Source organism: Cryptomeria japonica, chromosome 4, assembly GCF_030272615.1.
Source record: "Cryptomeria japonica chromosome 4, Sugi_1.0, whole genome shotgun sequence".
In the NCBI taxonomy this organism is placed as follows: domain Eukaryota; kingdom Viridiplantae; phylum Streptophyta; class Pinopsida; order Cupressales; family Cupressaceae; genus Cryptomeria; species Cryptomeria japonica.
The window spans coordinates 456330919-456353143 of NC_081408.1; the positions used below are offsets into that span (position 1 = coordinate 456330919).

Consider the following 22225-nt stretch of genomic DNA (forward strand, 5'->3'; position numbering starts at 1 on the left):
TATTATTAAATCTTACATAAATGAAAGCAAAAATATAATTAGCAACAAATGCTACTAAACATAGATTCAAAACACATGCATGTTTATAATTTTCATACATAGTTGATGTGTTGGTATGTGACTAAGCTTGTTTGTTCACTCTTGTAATACATCCATGTTGATCTCAATCTTAAATGGAGGGTAAAGATATTTCCACTAGGTGAGAGGATTTTCTTCTTCTAATATCTATGTTGCTCCTCGAATTAATACCTACATTTTTAATTTTTTTTGTCAAATAACTATTGAAAGAATAAAGACCAATTGCAGTAGGAGGGTTCTTGATTTAAAGGATAAAAAATTATCTTCTTGACTCAAAATGGAAAGTTGTTACATATCAAGTGTTTGCGGATAAAAAAACATTGTTATATCAACACTAGAAGATTAAACACAATCTTCCCCCTCTCAAGCTATCTCTACCACTCTCTCCCTTTCTCTTCCCATCAATCTCTATTTATCCATCTCTCTACCTTACACTATATCTTTATCCATACTTCATGTTTCTCTATCGTTCTCTCTCTCTCTCTCTCTCTCTCTCTCTCTCTCTCTCTCTCTCTCTCTCTCTCTCTCCCCCTCTTTGTCTCCTTATATTTCTATCTCTATCACTCTATCACTCTATCTCACCATCTATATTTCTATCTCTATCACTCTCTCTCTCTCTCTCTCTCTCTCTCTCTCTCTCTCTCTCTCTCTCTCTCTCTCTCTCTCTCCCCCTCTTTGTCTCCTTATATTTCTCTCTCTCTCTCTCTCTCTCTCTCTCTCTCTCTCTCTCTCTCTCTCTCTCTCTCTCTCTCTCCCTCTTTGTCTCCTTATAAATCTATCTCTCTATCACTCTATCTCACCATCTATAACTCTCTATCCCTCCCTCTCCCTTTTCCTCTATACGTATTCCTCTCTACCTCTCCCTCTCCCTCTTAATCTCCCTGACTCTATCATTATCTCTCCCTCTACCTCTCTCTATCTCTCTATCTTTGTATATCAAGCAACCTCATGTATTCAAAAAAATGGACCAAAATTTTCCCTACTTGACTTTCTATAACTCTTTGGTGTACCCATTGCACACCAAGGCATGATTTATAGTAAAGTATAATCTATTGTTCTAGATCTAGGTGTCAAATATATAAATCTAATCACTAATATTTATATATAATCACCAATTCTCTTGTAAATAATACCACATTAAGAAAATCAACTCAAAATAAATACACCCTCCTTTTCTTCCATACATCATTTGATACCATGGAACTCTCACAATTGAGTAATTAAGACAAAATAATGATATATTAGATCACAACAAGTGCAAGTGTAGAACATATTTCTATTAGTGATCCTAACCACTTGAAAAATATCACCCACACTCACAATATAGCTGCCACAACTTCGATACGATATTAGTAACTACTCATAAATTGAGCTAGTCACTCAAGACATTAATAAGAAGAGTGAGACCAAAGATCAAAGAACATGTATGATATCTATAGGGTACATTGGGTACTTATAAAACTTAATTAATATCTATATTTATTGTTGTTTACATGATACAATTAAATCTTATATAGTTTCACACAATTATGTGAACATTTAGAACAACATGTGTAGGATAAATTCTTTCAATGGTATATAAGATATTTTGATAGTGTCCTTCAATGTTGAATGCACATGATACCCATTATTTGGGATTTCATTATTAGAGAATGTTATGGGTGAGGAAGATGAAGAATTTTGTTTATATCATTAATCAATATCACCCATGAAGTTCTCAAATTCTAGCAAAGTTTTATTCAGTATTTCTCCTTCAAGTTTCCTAAAGGCAAAGAAGTTGATCTGCATTGAACATCATCACGTCTCTTCATTATAGTATCAAAGATTGATTAGTTAATAGTGGAGGTATGGATGACAATGTGAGAAAATATATGGTGGTATAAACGCACAGGGATTGAGTGGTGGAGGGATTAATAGTATAAGGAATGTGGAAAGGTATAATTAGGTTATGACATACATGGGAGTAGGAAAAAAATAGTTGTAGGAGCAATGCAAGATGGGTGAGGTTGGTTACAAGAAAATGTGTAGAAATTGAATTAGTGGAATATGGAGTGGAAAATGTGGGGTAATAGATTTGAGAAGGAAAAATGAAGGACGAGTCCTTTGAATTTGGAGGGATGGAAGTATCATGAAGAGAAATTGAGACTTTCATCTTTTGACCCATTCCTTTAAGGATTTACATTCCATAAGATTTTGGTGTAAACACATTAAGGATATCATTTGATAGGTATAAAATATTAGTCTGTTTATCAAGGTTGGAAGATCCTCCCTATTCATGTTAGTGATATTAACAATATATATTTCCTTTGATAATGAGCCTCTCTTTGATAATGAGTTTATTTCTTGAAAGGTTTTTTCTCGATACATCCAATTTTGTGTGACACAGGATCATGATTTTCTCATTTTGTTTTTTGGTTTAAGTTTCTGAAGAAGTTGAGAAATACAACTTCAGAGATCCCAAGAACACCTGCAAGCAAAATACCTATCACAAGAGAAGAATGGAGGCAAAAAAGCAATAATGGCTTTGAAGGAAAAGATTATCATTCAGAGAGGGAATGAATAAAGAAATACAATACAATCCTTATAAAAGGAGAGTGTGCCCTAAAGAAATGCAACCCTAAAGAAACCCTAAAGGGACAATGTGTAAATACCTACAATATTATTAAATGCCTAAGTTTAGCTTAAGTGTAGAGAATAATAGACTAATAATCAAATAAATAATTATTAGCTAATACATGATAAATCTAACACCCCCCCTTAAGATGAACTTAGGGAGTAGCTAAAAAAAACTAAGGATTCAAAATGCATATAAACAAAATGCATGAAAGTAACAATGGGTCCCAACAACTAGGCTTGATGAGGTACCCAAATACAAAAGATCTCTCACAACTAGATAAAGGGAGAAAACCTCATGGGAAAAACTCCTCTCCTAAAGAGAAATACAATTGAAGGACTGAAGAAGCCTCCAAACAAGAGAATGTCCCAGAAAAAAGGAACAAAGGATGAACATGAAGAACACCACTGAAGCATGAAGCTGCAAACAGTATTGAAGAATAACCGTCGATCTGAAGAACCTTCACTGAAATATAAGATGATCAGGTAGAGAAGATTGTAATTTGCATGATTGCCCTCAAATAACACTACTCGAATCAGGAAAACAAAGGCAAACAACTGAACTCGAAGATACAGATGGAAAAAACACCAAAGTTTGAAGAGTTGTTCAATTGACGATGGAAGGTTGCCTCAAAAAAAAGGAATGAAAGAGTGTCCATATGGTAAATGATCCATCTCACCGAAATGCATAGGTAACCAGCCACTATATCTGCCTAGTACATAGGAACAAATACTAAATACATAGCTCACTCCAATGAACCAAGGAAGCATTAGAACGAGCAACCAATAGGAGAAACCCCCCCATAATGCTGACAAGGGAGAGGTGACAGGTACACTGAAACTGAATGCCAAGAAAAAATACACGATGAAGAACCATGAACATCGAGAGTGCATCAGAAAGTACAAACACATATAAAGGCTAGTGTTGTGGAAGGAACACTCACTTGACACACATCACGAGGCTAATGTCATGGAAGGAACACTCACATGACAAAGGTAGATGGTAAACAAAGGCAAACATCAAACCCCCCATGGCACTTTATAATAGAGTGCAAGTACAATAAGGTACAAGATGTGCAAGATCCCAAGCATGCAAGGCATAGTGGCACTTTATCTTAGTGTGTTTGCAAAAATGAAAATGCTTACAAAATGATGTATACAATGCTCAAAGAAGACAAAAGACTAGAAATACAGAAATAATAGCCAAAGATGAGTCATTCCACACAAATAAAAGGATCCCAAGAGTTGAAACATCCAAGATATTCACCAAAGTGCATAAATGCAAAATATTAAATAAAATGTATCTGGAGCAGAATTTGGAAATAAGACCCATATCACTAGAAAATGCACAAAACCAGATTTCCAATGATATCTTGTGTGCCAAAAAAGGAGCCCAGATGCTCAAGATATGCCTCTCAGAGTACAAAAAAGAACTTTTGGCTTTGACATCAAAAAAATACATCAAAACAACAAAAACCAAAGATCAAACCTCCAAATCTAAAGAGATCTCAAACAGAGCTTTCTGACGCCTATTTGTTTTGCCAAAAACTGACTTTGTTTGCCCAAGTTATGGCAAAAAAATGACCCCCCATCAAAAAGCATGCAAAGAAGGGCCAGGAGTGGTGACTAGGCGGAGGTGGTAGGTGGGCCAGGTTGAGCAATGGTGGAGGTGGCGTAGTATAGCGGTGGTAGTGTCAGTCGGATGATGGTGTCAGTCAGGCGACAGTATGGCGATCATTGCAGTGGTGGAGGTTACTGCTGCGGTAGTGGCGGTTACCGCTATCGGCAATGAGGAGTAGAATGTTAGAGGCTGGTTGCGATGGTTAGTAAACCGTCGACGGCAGCAAGCCATTATAGAGACAACATTGGCCTGGGCACAATGTTAAACTACCCAAAATTATTTTATTTTTATTTTTTGCCTCGATTCGCATGCAGAAGAGGGTTGTATGGCCTTGAGCAAAAAAAATTGCCCTAGAAGTCAACTTTATCCAAATTGGACAAATTATATATGGAAATAGGGGTTTATGGGTGCTTTGAGCACAACCATGTGATCCGTTTGAGACCAAAATGTCCAAAAAAATAAGGGTACCCCCATATCCAATAGAAAACCTCTTAAAACTAAAACCCTCAAAGCTCCCAAAAAATCTTCAAAAAACAAGAACAAGCAACAACAGATCTAGAGCTCTGATACCATGAAGAAGTTGAGAAATACAACTTCAAAGATCCCAAGAATAAAGAAATACAATACAATCCTTATAAAAGGAGATTATGCAACCCTAAAGAAACCCTAAAGGGATAATGTGTATTTAATAATTAGAATAATTATTAAATACCTACAATATTATTAAAAGCCTAAGTTTAGCTTAAGTGTAGAGGATAATAGACTAATAATCAAATAAATAATTATTAGCTAATACATGATAACTCTAACAGTTTCTATGTTATTTCTTCTATGGGTAATCCAATGTTGTATTATTAAAATTAGATTTAAACCCTTTGGAGAAATAACATTTTTAATAGTTTACCTTGTATTTAAAATATTTGGTAACAAAGGCTTAGTTTTATTATGAAGGGGAATGAGTATTTGGTTTTTAGGCTGAAATGGTGATGGTCATTGTATGGTCTACGAAAATCAACCAAAATGTTGAACCAAAAATTTGATGCATTTGCACCTAAAATGGGTTTTCTTAGGGTAAAAAAAGATCATTGTGTTTGTTAGATCAGTACATTACCGGCACTGAGAGGGGAGGGGTGAATCAGTACATTACCGGTTTTTACTAATTGAAACTTTATCTTTAAATATGAACTAATTAACTATTCACCAATGTACACAATTACTGTAGAAGATTAAGCATTCATGAAAAGATACACAAAGACACACATATTTATCTTGTGGAAACCCAATAGGAAGAAAACCACGGTGTGAGTAGGAACTCACAAAATTTGTACTCTTCTGGAGTATGCCCGGTGAAGAGCCATCACTGTTAGGAGATTACAAAGACACTGGTTAGGTGCCACCCGGTTAAGGGATTTTGATGAAGGTCGGTTAGTGCCTTTACCAAGTTAAAGCTAGCCTAGTTAAAGGACTTAGAACATTAGTTAAGATGTTACCCGGTTAAGGGATTTATACAATGGGACCTGTTAAAGTCCACCCAGTTAAGGGATTTATATTGCAGTTATTTCAAAACAACAGATAAAATGATCAGATACATGAAGCTACACATTAGCCTGATCAAATCACAATTAGTCATTAGTCATGGTCTGCATCGATTGTGCCTATCCTTCACAACTCTGCCTTCTTCCGGTTTGTTGATACTTGAATCCTGCACTGCCAGTCCTCTGTCACCTAAGTCACTTCTCTATGAAACCCCACTCTACCGGTTTTTTGTTACTCGGCTCTATATGCTTTGAAACTCCCCCTGTGATCTTTTTCACATTTAACTTTAACCACCTTGACAACAACCTTCTCAGCAATGAGATTTGTGTATTTATAGATCCTTAAGTATTTCGCCAAATTTTCCCTCCAAAACATACCTTTCAAAATTTTGTTGTCAAGCCTTAAAATGCACTTCTGGAATCATGCAGGAATCTCTGTCAATTCTGTCAAACATATCGATATGTTCATTGGTTGATTGAGAGAAGACTTTTGATTTTACTGATTGTAACTGAACGTTACCAGTCTGTCGGTTACCGACTTTTTCGGTGAACCATCAATACCTTGACTAGCCGATTTCTTCCAGTGTACCAGTTTAGTCTTTGCTTAGCCGGTGGACGTCTTCCTTACCGATCTACTCACTGCTACCCGATCGCCTTGTTGCTTGTCGGTCTACTGCTTGCCAGTATACTTACTGTCTGTTAGTTTACTCACTGCCTGGTCTTACTATCTGCCTATTTACTCACTGCCTAGTTTGCTTACTCCCTAAGGATTGGGAAGACTAAGGAGATGATGTTGCCAACAATGACAACCATATTGTTTACCGGTCATACAAAATTGCATCAGAATGCCAACAGTGTTTATATTAAAATTATTGATGATTAGATTATAATCCTTTTCCTTTATGTCAATGACCCATTCATGGGTAATAACGTGTGATATTAGTGAGATCAAAACTTAGCTTTTTGGAACATTTAGTATGGAAGCATTTGGGGGATGAAGTATAAAATGAAGAGTGATATGGATTTTGTGGATAGAAAGATTTGTCTAATTTAGAGTAAGAATGTTGACACCATTTTGTAGCAATTTAATATACATGATTGCAAACCTATGAGTATTCCTTTTCCCATTAGCATTAAACTTTATTTAGATATATTTCCCAAATCATATGATTATTTTGAATATATGTCTAACATGTATTATGCTAATAGTATGGGTTATCCTAATGTATATAATGGTTTATAATATATGATATATTTCCCAAAGTAGTGAGAGTTTTGAGCATCTTTTATGTTTAACCTTGGTACAGAGTACATGACTTATGTTAAGAGGATTTTTAGTTATTTTTGAGATACTTTTGATTATTTTTTGTGTTATCATGATACTAATTATGTGGATAAAAAGTTCGATATATAGTGTTTTATGGGTACATATTTGGGTAGGTGACTTGGACAGTTGAAAGACCACGAGTGGCTATGTGTTCTCTTTTTTTGGTAGTTCAACTAAGATTGTGCCTACAATTGAATGTTAGGTCCACATAAAAATCCATTTCTTTTTTCTTAATTCCAATAATTTATCCATGCTAGTGACAAATGTAACACTACAAAATACTTCAATTTCAAAAAGTGTTGAGTGATATTTTATATTTCATACCTTGTAGAACCAAATCAATAGTGACATCCTTTTAACAAGAGACGCAAAGTTTCAAGTTCCTGCCTTTGGTATAATTAGTTTAGAATAGGAAAAAGTAGATGGTTTTATTGTTAACTCTTAGCTTGGCATCTATTGGACTGTAAGATTTAGGAAGTTATATAACAAAGAAAGTCCACAAACTATGGAGCAAAGTTGTTTTAATGTGAAATGTGTAGAGGTCCTATTATAATTGAGTTAGTATAAGGTTTTATTATTATATGTATGAAAGCATGAATATTTTGATTACAATTTAAATGAATTGAATAAACCAGGCAAAGTTGTTTTATTGTCAAATGTGTACAAGCCGTATTATAATTGAGATAGTATAACGTTTTATTATATGAAGGAATTTTTTTGCATTAGTTTTCTTACAATTTTAAAGTTCAAGCTGGAGGAAGTGTGGCATAAACAAATTTAAATTGTGCCACTTATTCCTCTATAAAAAGTTTGGTGTACTGAACTATGGTTTTCCATTGCCTATGGAAAAATACAAACAGATAAAAATTCAATGAATAAATGTTGTACACAATAGTAGTAGTTGAAGTGTATATTGCTTTGTACTTGTCATAAAATAATTGTAATTTCTATTGTTATGAGTCATTTATAGACAATTTATATGAACCATAACTGAGGCATAAACAATTTGAAATTGTATTATGTATTCCTTTGTAACTCATTTGGAGTAGTGAATTATTGTTGCAGAATGTGTAGGCAAATGTACAAGGGGGTCTAGGAAGAATGAGTACATGATAGAGCATTGTACTACTTTACTGGTGTAGTAACTTTTATCAAGCATCATATAATTAATTTGGCAATTGTTGTCAAACACTTATACTTGTATTATATAATTCTCAAATTTAATGTGTTTGTATTCATAGAATTCTTATTTTAGTGATTTTTTTGCAGAATCCAACTTGAAGCATTAGTAAATAATACACAGAGAGCTTAAAATCAGAACATACATTTGTCTCAAAATAACTTGTCCTTTACAAATTTCACTTTTGAATATCTTTGCAAAGATAGGGCTTTAGAAAGAGTTTGCACATTTTGTGACATTTACATAGATTAGGAGGAGTCAGAAGTTATTTGCATAGGTGAAGACAATAAAGGATGAACAATGTGTTGGAAATATGTGCATAATTTGACATTATAGTTTGCCAAATCCTTTAAGATTTCTTCTATCTTTGCCAAGTCCTTCTTTAGTTGTTGCACCTGTGATTCAACTTCTGAACAAATCTAACAACATTTTTTTTTGTGGCAGGGCAGGTGCTTTCTGTTTGAAGAAATAATAGTCATTCCACTAACTTACAATTGATTTGTTATTTTTGAAGGGGTAACTATTCGACATGCCTCCCATGCTTGATATCTCGCCAACTATATTGACCTTGGTAGGAAGTATGTTCACTTTGTGGCATAGAGTAGTTGGTTGAAGAGAACCTTGAACATTGTCTAGAATATAAGAGAAAAATAAATTGTTAGTGATTTCAATTAGTAAATAGCACTTATGAAAACTAGACAAATCATGTGGAATTATGTTTCATACCATTGATTTCCTCTAGGTGTAGAGACTTTGAATCTGTGTCTGCTACTTTTTCTATAACTGGAGATGAGAAATGAGGTGGACCAATAGAATTTTGCAAATATTTAGAGGTAATATGATTTGCATAATTCTTTCTTTTGCCTTCATTAATGTCATCAACATTTGATATTGGTAAGTATTTGTCGATGATTTGATCCAACAAGCTAGTAGCTGGATAAGCATTCATTGTAGATGTATTTTCTGTTGGTTGGTTGGATGCATTTGATAGAAAGAAGTCAAAAGTATCAGTTGACACTATGCAATTACCCATTTCATTCATTTTTGTGACATTATGCACAATGGATTTAGGATAGGAGACAAGAATTTTGTGAATAGGTTTAGTAGTCATCGGGGGAACAACATGGTTTATTTTGGAAGGACGATCAAGATATAGAATGAAATTTTTGCTTGTGCAACTCTTGCAATTTCCTTGTTCATTGTAATTGGACTCTTTTGAGGAAGATGACATAGCACTCTATTGGAAGAGGTTGCATGTTGTGGAATTGATATATGGTCTAATTCCTTTCAAGCATGTAGCAACTCTGTCATAGGCAATGGCTGCCTCTTCAACTGTATCAAATGTTCCAAGCCATTGTCATCGCTTAGATATGGGGTCTCTAATTTCTACAACATAACAACCCCATGGATGCCTCCTTACACCTTGATATCGTTTTTGCATTGTATAATATGTGGACTTATTTGAACTCAATTTTAGCTTCTGAGATTATTTAGGCAATGTTAGGGAGATGCTTGTTGTACCATTAATGGCCTTCATTTGTAGTTCACTGTACAATGGCCCATGCAAAGAACTAGTAGAAAAGTACTACGTTGCAAGTCAATAAAAAAATGAATAGAGGAGTGTCCTTCACTGTGGCAAGCATGAAAAATACAATGAGCATTTCTACAAAGAGTGCAACTAACTCAAATGACATGTTAGTGTGATATACAGGGACAACCATCCTTTTGTATTTTGCACTTTTGTACTACTATGTGCACATTGGATGTTGATGCCCTGTAGAAAACATAGTACATAAATGTATAGCGGTTCAATATTTGGTATGAAAACAATATGTTCAAAATATTTTCATTCACACATTACGTAAGTGACATATTAAGTTTAAGACATAATGGGACAATATGAACATTATGACATGAACAATTGCTCAAGTTAAATTTGTTGTCTACAAAGAAAATAATAACTTGTTCTTCTATATTTCCAATAACAGATTACATAATTGAGTTGTTGATTTTTTTACATAATGGAAGATTGCAAACATTATGACATCAACCATTCTTTAAGTTGAAACAAATAGGAATCATGATTGCGATTATTGATTTTGCATTTCCATACACATGCATCTGAAATACTTAGATAAATAATGCAAGAAGGCATTGTGACAAATAAGAGTGACACATTTGAATCTAAACTTTACCGTGAAGCTGACTTAAGGCTACAAGTGGAATTCATTCTTACTAGTAAACATGGAAACATACATAGTTTAGATGGTATAATAGTGAAGCATAAACACAACTACATGAGAAAGGTGTAACTGCAAATTAAGTAGAGGCTTTCGAAGCAAGTGTGGAAGGTGTAGTTGTAATAGGTGGATGAGGAGGAATATGTGTGTATTAAAACATCAATGCCTTAAAGACATTTGACAACTTCATTGTCAGATCATGGCCCAAATGGATGATGTTCCTTCAACGCATGTGTAAAAACCAACTCACAATTATTGTTCGCAACAATTTTTACAACATTATAAACACATGAAGTTGCATCACATAGTGCTATTGTGTCCTGGGAGAATAGACCTTCATGGTTTCTTGCATCACAGACATTGATTGTTGCATTGTATCCAATTGATGGAGCAAAATAATCTTGAACATATGAATCTGCTAACTTTTCCACAAACTTTGGGTTCTGGACCAAGTCCATACAGTTTGACAAAAAACATGAAACAACATCAGAGTAGTATGTTGATTTATGAGCACTTTGGAGAAATTCTTCGCCTAAGATTGACCTCAAAGATTCTTCAGTAGATGGAGAATGAAAAACAAAAGATGTGTGCCATTGTAGTCAAATCAATTGACTCAATAACTAGGTAATCCCATTTTGGTGGGGGAATGTAGACATGCTTATTCATTGTCACCTTGTACATTCTATTATAATACGCAAATTGAACTAGCATAAGCGTAATTCAACTAGCATTATTCTGCAAGGGTTAAATAAACTTTCCATAGTGAGAAAAAAATAAAGATATTAATAAAATAAATATTTTAAAAAAATCATTTTTTCAAGAGTTGTCGTTGTTTGACATATTGAACATGGTTGTAATTGGCTGCCACTACTTAACTTATGTTACAAGATACGAGGAATGAAGAACAAAAATGTCAATCTCCAGAGAACAATATTAAAAGAGTGGATGTAACAAACCAATATATATATATATATTAAAAATTTAAGTTTATTGGAAAATTTTATCTTACATAAAAAATATGCATATAAATAAATTTAATGAAATACAAAATAGAAAATAGATTAAAAAATAAGTTGACTTTGAAGAAAAATCATTTCTCAAAAGCTACTATTGTCCAAGTAATTGAACAAGGTTGTAACTCATAGTACTGGTAAACTTCTCTTAGAAGAGAAAAAAAAGGAAAAAAAATTAATTAATGAAATTTGAAATAATAATTAATAGGAAAATAGTTATATATTTTTTTACAAAGATAAAATTGTTTACAAATTTTGGAAAATGAATTAAAACATTATAATACTTATAATGTTTAATTTCTTCTTTTAGTTTATTCCTAGGAAAATAGTTATATATTTTTGTACAAAGATTTAATTGTTTACAAATTTTGGAAAATGAATTAAAACATTATAATACTTATAATGTTTAATTTCTTCTTTTATTTTAGGAATAAATTAAAAGAACTTAAATATTATAATTTTCAAATGTTCAAAATTTTGTATATTTAAAAAGTACTTATTTGTAAATTGAAATTTAAGTTTAATAATTGAATCATTAGACCTAAATTATTTGTAATGTTTAATTTATTCTTTTATTTCTAAAATAAAAAAGCTTAAATATTATAATTTTTAAATGTTCAGAATTTTGTATATTTAAAAAGTACTTATTTTTAAATTGAAATTTAAGTTTAATAATTAATTTTAACAAATCAATTAGTAAAAGTAGGTCTAATGTTTAATTAATTTCTTTAAGGGAAAGAAATAGAACAAGTAAAACACAAGAATTATTTAGTAAAAGTATTGGGGAATTATTTAGGAGATCGGCCACAGTTTTCGATTTGGAAAATTGGGCCTCTAACACAAGGATGTGATAAAAAATAATGGGGCATTGGCACCATTCCTCTGAACACATTAAAATCTTCCGTTGCTGCTCCACGACATTGATAAATGGTGCTTGATGTAGTCACTGGACTAGTAATACTGCCCATCACCCTAAAATAAGCCATCGAATGGAACAAGGAGGAGATAGGGGGATGAAGTGCAGGTTTATGAGGAAAGCTTTGGGTCTCATTATTTCGGAGTCAGATATATTGTTGTTTACAATGATTTAAGTGTGGCATATATTTTCCAGTGCGATGTCTTCTGTTTGGAAGAGAAAAATGTACAATAACAAACATAGCAGAGGCTTACGGTTTGATATTAGTTTCAACGCATACCTGTTTTGTGTCTATACATAAAAAAATTACGACCATTCTGCAAACTAGAATTCAATACAGATGTTAAGCAAAAAATTGTTTACGTTGAATTAAGTAAACAACCACATGGAATTCTGAACATGAGTACCCCAAAAGTTCAGGTGCCAATCCCGAGAGTTTTTCATAGATGAACAAAATTAGTTGAAAATAAGCAACGAAACTATTAATATTCCAATACCTCTTTTTTCTTTCTCTCTGCACGCGCATGTAGTCCCCTTGGAAAGAACTATCTCCAGCATTGCTCAAATACACAGGTGATAAAAAGTGATAAAGGCAGAAGAATAGAGAGAAACATTCTGGAGTCAACAAAAAATAATTAATATGCCGAATGGCTGCACAAAAAATCATGTGCATACATTAACCAAGAGGATGTTTCCAGACATTTACTGTACTATGTATATAAAAAAACTAAATGTGACAAGTACATATACAGTGAAATTTATTATAAATTAAATGTTAAATGTACAATAGTAATAGTTTAATGTATTCAAAATATATATAATTGTCAAAAAGTATATTAAATATGCATTGAATTATATCACATTTGTAAGACAATACATCCTAGCAAACAATATTTTATTTAGATTTTCTTGGATCTCACTGAATGAGATAAGATTTTGGTAAGTGTATGTGGATTTCAAGGACTATCTATCATAATCAATGAGACCAAAAATTTATTAACACTTTGGATGGTTCATAAAAAAAATGACTAAATAATTGAGGAAAATTGTTTTTTTGCAATGACTGTTTGCAGAGTACACCAATGAAAAAGCAGATAAATAGTATTATTTGAGTTGGGGAAAAATATACAAAAAATGAAACTATAAAAATATGAACAAATTTGAAAAAAAAGTTTTTAATGATTGGCTGCCTTAAAAAATTTAATGCACCAAATGGATGCATTAGTATTCTTGCCTATCGGCAGGTACTAATAATACCTTGAGTTGTTTACCATGGCATATAGTTAAATCTCAATTCAATCTGAGTAACAAGTTCAGACCATTTGTGATTTTTGTTCAATCCTTGGTGCCATTTGAGCTATATCTATGAAGCTATGTACTCCTGTTCAATGTAATTTTTTCAAAGACTGGCTATGGTTATCAACTTATTCTTTACTATTTTTTCCCCTTAAAAGAAAACTTACAGTTGCTTCCTGATTTGCTTTCGAAATCTCGCCTAAACATTAAATGAAATTACAAATTTAGTGAAAGATTTTGGGCAAAACTTTCTACTCAAATAAGGAAATCAAAAATCAATGCTGAGACCCAATTAATGACTTGGAAGATACTACATTGCAAGTTGCCCATTGGGGGTAGGTTGAGGTGTATTGTTGTCCAACCCATTAATTGCCCCTTTTGCCATGGACAGGAAGATATAAAGCACATCTTTTGGGATTGTCAGTTTGCGAAAAGAAACTTTGGAATTTTGTCTTTCAAGATTTTCCAGCAATTTTTGAACATAAACTCAGTTGGAAAGAGAGGCTTACTTGGGGTTGGGCTTCATAATAATGTTATTGCTGATGGAATTAGACATGTTATGTTACTGCACTTAAAGAGAATTTGATGCATAGCAGTATTTAATAATCATCATGATTATCAGGAAATTGCACTTGTAAAGTTTTACTGTGACATTTTTTATTGTCTTAAATCTCTTTTCTCTCATCTTGAGGAGGCCTCCAGGAAGAATTTAAAGTTGGAATTCCACATTTGTAACATCAAACGCCAAGTGGCCCAGCTGCTCAAGTATAGGAAGCTCTACATTGCTCCAGGTCTAAGGTCTTTCATTTTGAACAAGCATCTCAGCTGGTTGCTTTTTTCCTAGCTGTGTTATGGCTAGTTGTTCTCTTATACAATTGTATCTCCCCGGTAATAACGATTACCGATTCTTCAACGATGTAAGATTCCATCTTCTGCATTGCTCTAGGTCTAAGGTCTTTCATTTTGAACAAGCATTCAGCTGGTTGCTTATTTCCTAGCTGTGTTATGGCTGGTTCTCTTATACAGTTGTATTTCCAAGATTCCATCTTATGTAATGCTATTGTATACAGTGGTTTAATATATTTCAGCTGATTATTTTTTTGTACTGCTACTATGTTTCACAGCAAGTTGCTGTTGCTGTGTTATGTGCTATTCAACTGGTCCATGTTGTCCTCTGTTGTTTGTATGATCATGTCTTGGTCTTTGATCCTTCTTGACAATATTTTAACTGTCATACTTATGTAATTATTTTCTACATTACTTCAATTAAAAAAAAAAGAAGAAATGACATCCCATCTAAGTTGGATGGTTAATGTTGCCATATGCATCATTTTACTGCAAATTCATCTTGATCTTTTTAACCTACATCAGTTTGATCAAGTGCATTAAGGGATTGAGACCAAATAAATGCGAAATCCTAGGAATGTTTCATCTAAACTTACATCTAGTAATGTTCATGGTAGCAGTTTATCCTGCAAAGTTCATCACAAACCCTCATAACGTCTTACCTCAATCTTTTCCAAGCATATATTGATCAAACACCACACAATTTCCTGTAACATCTGAATACAGAGTGAACCCAAAAGTTTTCAGTTTTACCCCTTTCTCCCCTTTCAAAATTTCTTCTCGTCTTTCGAACATTTGTTCAAACAAAATATTTGCAATTGAACGATAAATGAACTTAAAATGGAACCAGATTTAAGGAAAAAGAATTTGAATCTGTCGCTAATTTATTCCCAAACAATTGAAATGCAGCCATATTTGAATAGATAAAACTAGAAAAATAAAGATGTTTCATTCCCCAAAATTTTAAAATTTCCGCGCTTATGGATACCAAAAAAGCCCAATTGAATAAAAGCCTTGCTTGATTTGTCATTTGGAAGAGCAGAGGCAAAGGGCAAAAGAGATACAGATTTATTTATTTAGATAAATAGTTCGAATACATATTTCAGAGTTCCTAATCAAGCAAAGAAATTAAAACCCTCCGCGCAGACGCAAGACGAGGTGAAGTGTAGACTCCTTCTGTATGTTGTAATCAGCCAAGGTTCGTCCATCCTCCAGCTGCTTCCCAGCGAAGATGAGGCGCTGCTGATCGGGAGGAATGCCCTCCTTATCTTGGATTTTCGCCTTCACATTGTCAATGGTGTCGGAGCTCTCCACTTCCAAAGTGATGGTTTTGCCAGTGAGGGTTTTGACAAAGATCTGCATACCACCTCGCAGGCGAAGCACAAGGTGAAGGGTGGACTCCTTCTGGATATTGTAGTCCGCAAGGGTTCTGCCATCTTCCAGCTGCTTACCGGCGAAAATCAGGCGTTGCTGATCTGGGGGAATCCCCTCCTTGTCTTGAATCTTGGCCTTGACGTTGTCAATTGTGTCAGAGCTCTCCACCTCCAGAGTAATGGTCTTGCCCGTTAGGGTTTTGACAAAGATTTGCATTCCTCCCCTGAGACGGAGAACCAGGTGAAGAGTGGACTCCTTCTGGATGTTGTAGTCGGCGAGGGTTCTGCCGTCTTCCAGCTGCTTGCCGGCGAAGATAAGGCGTTGCTGATCAGGAGGAATTCCCTCCTTGTCTTGAATTTTGGCCTTGACGTTGTCAATGGTGTCGGAGCTCTCCACTTCCAAAGTGATGGTCTTGCCGGTAAGGGTTTTCACGAATATCTGCATTCCTCCCCTGAGACGGAGAACCAGGTGAAGAGTGGACTCCTTCTGGATGTTGTAATCAGCAAGCGTACGACCGTCTTCCAGCTGTTTGCCGGCAAAGATGAGGCGCTGCTGGTCTGGGGGAATCCCCTCCTTGTCCTGGATCTTGGCCTTGACATTGTCGATGGTATCAGAGCTTTCGACCTCCAAAGTGATGGTCTTGCCTGTCAAAGTCTTCACGAATATCTGCATGTTGTATCTCTTTCTTATTTAAACGCAAAAATTGCAAAAGAAAACCTTTACAGAAAAACAAACCTCCTACTTTGAAATGTATTATTCAGCCTTGTTTAATAAAACCCAGAATAAAGATGTGTATTCGAAGAGGCAGGAAGGCTATTTATAGTGAGTGTTTGTAAACCATCGCGTAGTTTCTGTTGGCGGCGGTGTCCCTTCGGCGAAGAGGCGGGTGAAATCGAGAACGTTGTGGGTAGAATCGAGGTCTGGAAATTGGGACGGTCAAATGTGGACAAATTTCAACGGGAGATTCTTGGCAATTTAAGTGTGCGTTTGTTTCTCCCTTTCGTCCCCCTTTAAATTTTTCATTTAAACATGGCTGAATGTGATTTACCTACCAACTTTGTATTGCTTGTTGTGAGCACATTTGTTCACATGTTGTCAGGTATACATCAACGAATCTTATCTTGACATTTGTTGTTTATGTGGGGTTTAGTTGGCCCATGACATTAATTTGTCTATTAGTTTATGTCTTTAAGGTAGGGACTGAAAAATAACAAGAACTTATTTATTCTTATCAGAATTGAAGATATAAAATAGATTATCTTCTACATACTATATTATTATAAAATAGTCTTTTTTGTTGGTATACAAATTTCATAAATTAAATCGAATTTAATAAACAATTACCATTTGAAAACATTTAAATTAATTAATTAAATAATCACTTAATTACTATATTAAATTAATTTATTATTTAACAAATTTAAAAGGTGAAATAACATAATACTATAATAATATAATATGTAATATAAATAATAATAAATAATTTCATAAAATGTAATGTATTTAATGAACAATTAATATGTGAATACATCTAATTTAATTTATTTGGAAAAGATCATGCATGCTTTATAGGTAAAAACATTTATTAATATTTATATTAAAATAGTTGTTTTGGAGTAAACTTATTTTCTATTTTAAAATTTATGTTTTTAAATTACTATGTATTTTGCATACTAGAACCCAAGAACTTACTCTACCATGTGAAAGGCATTTTTCAAAGTCATCTACAATATCAAGTACCTCTTTAACTTTAATATAAATGAAAGTATAAATTATGTTTTTTATACATTAAAAATGTTTCTTGTACTCTTTAAAAATTATAAATAATGTCAACTTTGTGAACTTTAACATTATTAAAAATGTCAATTTTGTAAAGATAGGGAAAAAATCAACTTAAATGGTGCGACCTAGGAGAAATTTTGAATCTGATGCACAAAAGAAAGACTATCAAAGAGAGTATAGAAAACGACAAAGAGAACAAATGACAAATAAGGAAAAAGAAGAGCAAAGAAATCAAAGGAATGAAGCAGATAGGGCAAGATATGCTCAAAGAAAATTACAAATGTCATACAACAATTGCAAAGAGAAGAAGGAGAACTACAAAATACTGACATTAATGGATTTCAAGAAACAATTCGACAACAAGTAAATGACATTAGTGGACAAATCCAAGTCAAAACTGACAACATAAACATAAAAACAGAGCCAATTGCATTTGAAGATCATCTTTCTCAGTTACCTTTTCAAAATATTCCACATGCTCAGCAAGATACAGATCAACAACAATTTCGATTTTCTTCTCAATCCAACACACCAAACAATATAAATCCAAATGGATTACTTGCAACTAATTTCAAAGATATGGAGTTTACATTTCGTAACCATTTAGATGCATATGATTCCACATCAATATGTTATATTTGTGAAGAGTCTTATGTGGGAATCAAAGTCTTTCGCAATTTAGAAGGGCCTGTATGTAATAGATGTAAACAATAATGAGGAATTAACAAATTTTCAATGCTAAATAATATGAATCCTGGAATGCAACCAATGGAACTCACATGTTTGACTCAAGTAGAGGAGATGCTTATTCCTCATGTCAGTCCAATTTTACAACACATGCAAGAGGTGATCAATACAAATATAAAGGTCACACAATAAGTTTTCCACAACATATTGAGCAAATTGCAAACAAATTTCCACGATCATTTGCAGAATTGCCAATCATAATAATCAAAAGGAAAGATTGGTGTGGCACTACATATCACTTTACAGTGATTAAGAACCGTGTATATAGAGCATTGCAATAAAAAGTCATGCATGACAAATTTTATTTAGATGTTACAATTGATCCAAATGTGCTTGATGATTTACCATCAAATCCAAATGATAATATTTTTAATCGATTGTGAAAAATACATATGAAATTTTATTCAGATAGAAATAAAATCATCTTTGTCGGACAAGTCATGAAAAAGTGAAGATAACATTATTCAACATACTACGTCGATGGCTTCAAGACCACTAAATGCAGAAAGAGAAATGGAGTTAATTTGTGCATGGGTGATCCAACAACAAATCCAATGCCAATGATTAAATGGCCAAATATCAGTGCATCTCCTATAAATGAGTATACTACATCAAGACTTCTGCTTATGGCATTTCTGACATTGTTTTTACTGGTCAATGTGATTGGTTAGAACTTAGAATGAAACAAAGTACATTTTCTTGAATATGTCAAACATTTGATATGATATAGAGACAATCGATTTGGAAAACATCCACAATTCCATTACTACATGACAAACATGATCATGAGACAACGTGCACAAACATCAACTGTAGTTTTTGTCAAAAGAGGTTTTCGTGAAATGCCAATCACTGTAATGGAACTTTGAAATCACATGGAAAGTATGCCATAGTCACACCTGGCAGATAGATTGATGTGATTTGGAACTTCTTTAAGGGGTACACGATCATATTGGACCAAATGTCGCGCCGAACTAACAAACATGCTTCACCAAATTGGAACACCAACAATATTCTTTATACTAAGCGCAACAGATTTGTATTGGCCAAACTTACACGCACTAATGCCAGGAACACCACCGACAACTCCACGAAAAGCACATGCTTGGCGAAAACAAAATGTTATTGGATACCCTCATATAGTTGCATAGTATATGCATTTACGACATTCCACTTTCAAGAAAGACATTTTAGAAAAAGGAATGAATGCCATAGAGTATTGGTGTAGATATGAATGGAAACGTAGAGGGTCAGCACACATACATGGATTCTTGTGGCTACACGGATCACCAAACATGGATAAAATTGATTGGTCAAATGATGAACAAAAAAAGATTGCACAAGAATATTTCAACTCCATTGTTCATGCATGGAATCCGAGGGAAGATAGACACCAAAGAAACATATAGGTACTTTAATACTTTTCAATATAATTGCACACACATACCTTTTCTCATAGATGCTATCAAAATTTGAAAAATAATCAAAGTAAATTTGTTTTGCAGTCAATCCATAATTAGCCTTCACATCCATGTTTAAAAAATACAAGACAAATTATGGAAACAAATATGGACGATGACTATGAGGAGATAGTGAAGACTGTAGAAAGAAATACAATGTGCAGAGAAGGGGCATGTTTACGCAAAAAAAAAGAGGAAAAATATCTTGCAGATACATATCTCTATTAACACTATACATTTCATGATAATAAAAATTATCAACATATTCATTAACATCATATAGCTCTATGTTACTTATGAAACCTATAGGTATAATGCTCCCTGGCCAATAAATTTAGAAGGATCAAAATTGTATGAAGATTTACAAACTAGAGAGAACAAATTTGAACCTGCAAGAAATGATGATAGAATGAACACACATAATCGATATATATATTACAACTTTGGAGGGAAAATATAGATTGGGAACCTGTTCTTTCAAAAGACGTCGTCATAAAATATATTGTGAAGTACGCAACAAAAGAAGAAAAAATCTCAGAAAGCTACCAACAAATGCTATTACAACTCACAAATGTTGAAAATCCAAATGATCTAGTTTCCAAAGCCTATAAAAATCTTTTAACTAAGACAATCCTAGGGAGAGATATTGGAGCACAAGAGACAAGCCATATGCTCTTAGAATTACCATTGGTAGAAAGCAGTAGAAGATTTATTAATCTAAATGTATCAACTGAAGTTCTCAAACGTGTAATACAAAATGAAGAAAACAACAATGAAGAACACATAATATCTTTCATTAATGCATACAAATGTAGGTCGCTTTCTATGGAAGCGATCTCATTAATTAATGTTGCAAAATATTGGATATATAATGCTCAAAGAAAAGGACCAAATAAATGGAACCCGAGAAAAAAAGCAAGTATTGTAAGAGTATTTCGAAGATTTACAACTATCCCTCCACAAAATTTAGATAAATGGGTAAACTTTTGTTTCTCGAAATTACTGCTTTACAAACTTCTTCATGACATTGAAAGGGACATAGGTCATGATGATGATACAATAGTATTGAATTGGGAAAACTTCAATTATAATCCATGGCATGTGCAAAGAAGATTATAGGATGGAAATGTTGAAAACAATGAAGAATCCGAAAATGAAGAAAATGAGGTCATAGAAGAAGCTACAATAGAAAATGAATGGGAAATTATATCAAGACTTCATCATGATGAGATAATGCAAAATTTTAGAAATAGATATGCTTGGAAGAAGGGATATAGATAAAGAAACAAATTGGTCTACTAAATTCCAAGGTGAACAATATGCAAATGAAGCTATTAATTTTATTAATACCATGAGAAATGTCGGTTGTCTCATTCATGACGACATTCCACAATTCGTAAGCTATGGTAATCTTAGCAAAAAAACAAGAGAAAGCAGTTAATACTATAATTTCACTCTATCAAAACACTACAAATGAATGTTTGTTATTTAAGATAATACAAGGGACAACAGGAACAGGTAAATCTCATGTGATAGGCGCTATATACCAAGTACTTCAAAATGCTTCAATACTAGCTCAATCCCCTCTACTTCTCCTTGCACCAACTAAAGTTGCCACATTCAATATCGGAGCCTCAACAATTCATGCCAAATTATGAATCCCAATAAGAGATTTCAAATAACTTGAGGGAACAAGATTAACAATCTTCCAAGAAGAAATGGCACATGTTAGATACATATTGATTGTTGAAATGAGCTTTATCGGCGAAAAGTTAATTGAAAATATAGATTCTAGATTACGTCAAGCTTTTCCAAAAAGTGCAAATCAAACGTTTGCAGGTATGCTATTCAACCAAGCTATTACTATTAAATTCTTATGAATTTCAATTTTTTTTTTCAGTAAATATGTCAATTACTATATACAATATATACAAACTCAAATACTTACTTATCTGAAACTATTTTCAAGAATATCTATTATTTTGGTTAGGGATCTTGGACAATTGCCACCAGTTAATGATATGCTACCATATCAAAGAAAAAGAAGAGAAAAGTTATTGTAAGAATAAATTAAAACTATTACTACTTTAGACCACGTCTTTTGGCAAGATGGACAAAATAGTGAGCAACAAAATTTCCGCCAACTTCTAACAAATATAAGGGACGCAAAACCTACCATAGATAACTGGATGTTGTT

At 33.4% G+C, this 22225-nt stretch overlaps 1 protein-coding gene across 2 annotated transcripts in view; it reads right to left on the minus strand.

Annotated features, from left to right (window-relative positions):
- Nucleotides 1-22225, minus strand: part of LOC131077374 (polyubiquitin) — a 297730-nt gene that overhangs the window by 211077 nt on the left and 64428 nt on the right. The window contains exon 1 of one of the 2 annotated variants that reach the window (XM_059219876.1): nt 15801-17065. In XM_059219876.1, coding sequence (XP_059075859.1) covers nt 15801-16711 — 911 coding nt within the window. In that variant the 5' untranslated portion in view covers nt 16712-17065. Of the gene's footprint in view, nt 1-15712; nt 17066-22225 lie in introns of those variants that run through there. The other variant, XM_059219877.1, reaches the window with a different exon arrangement.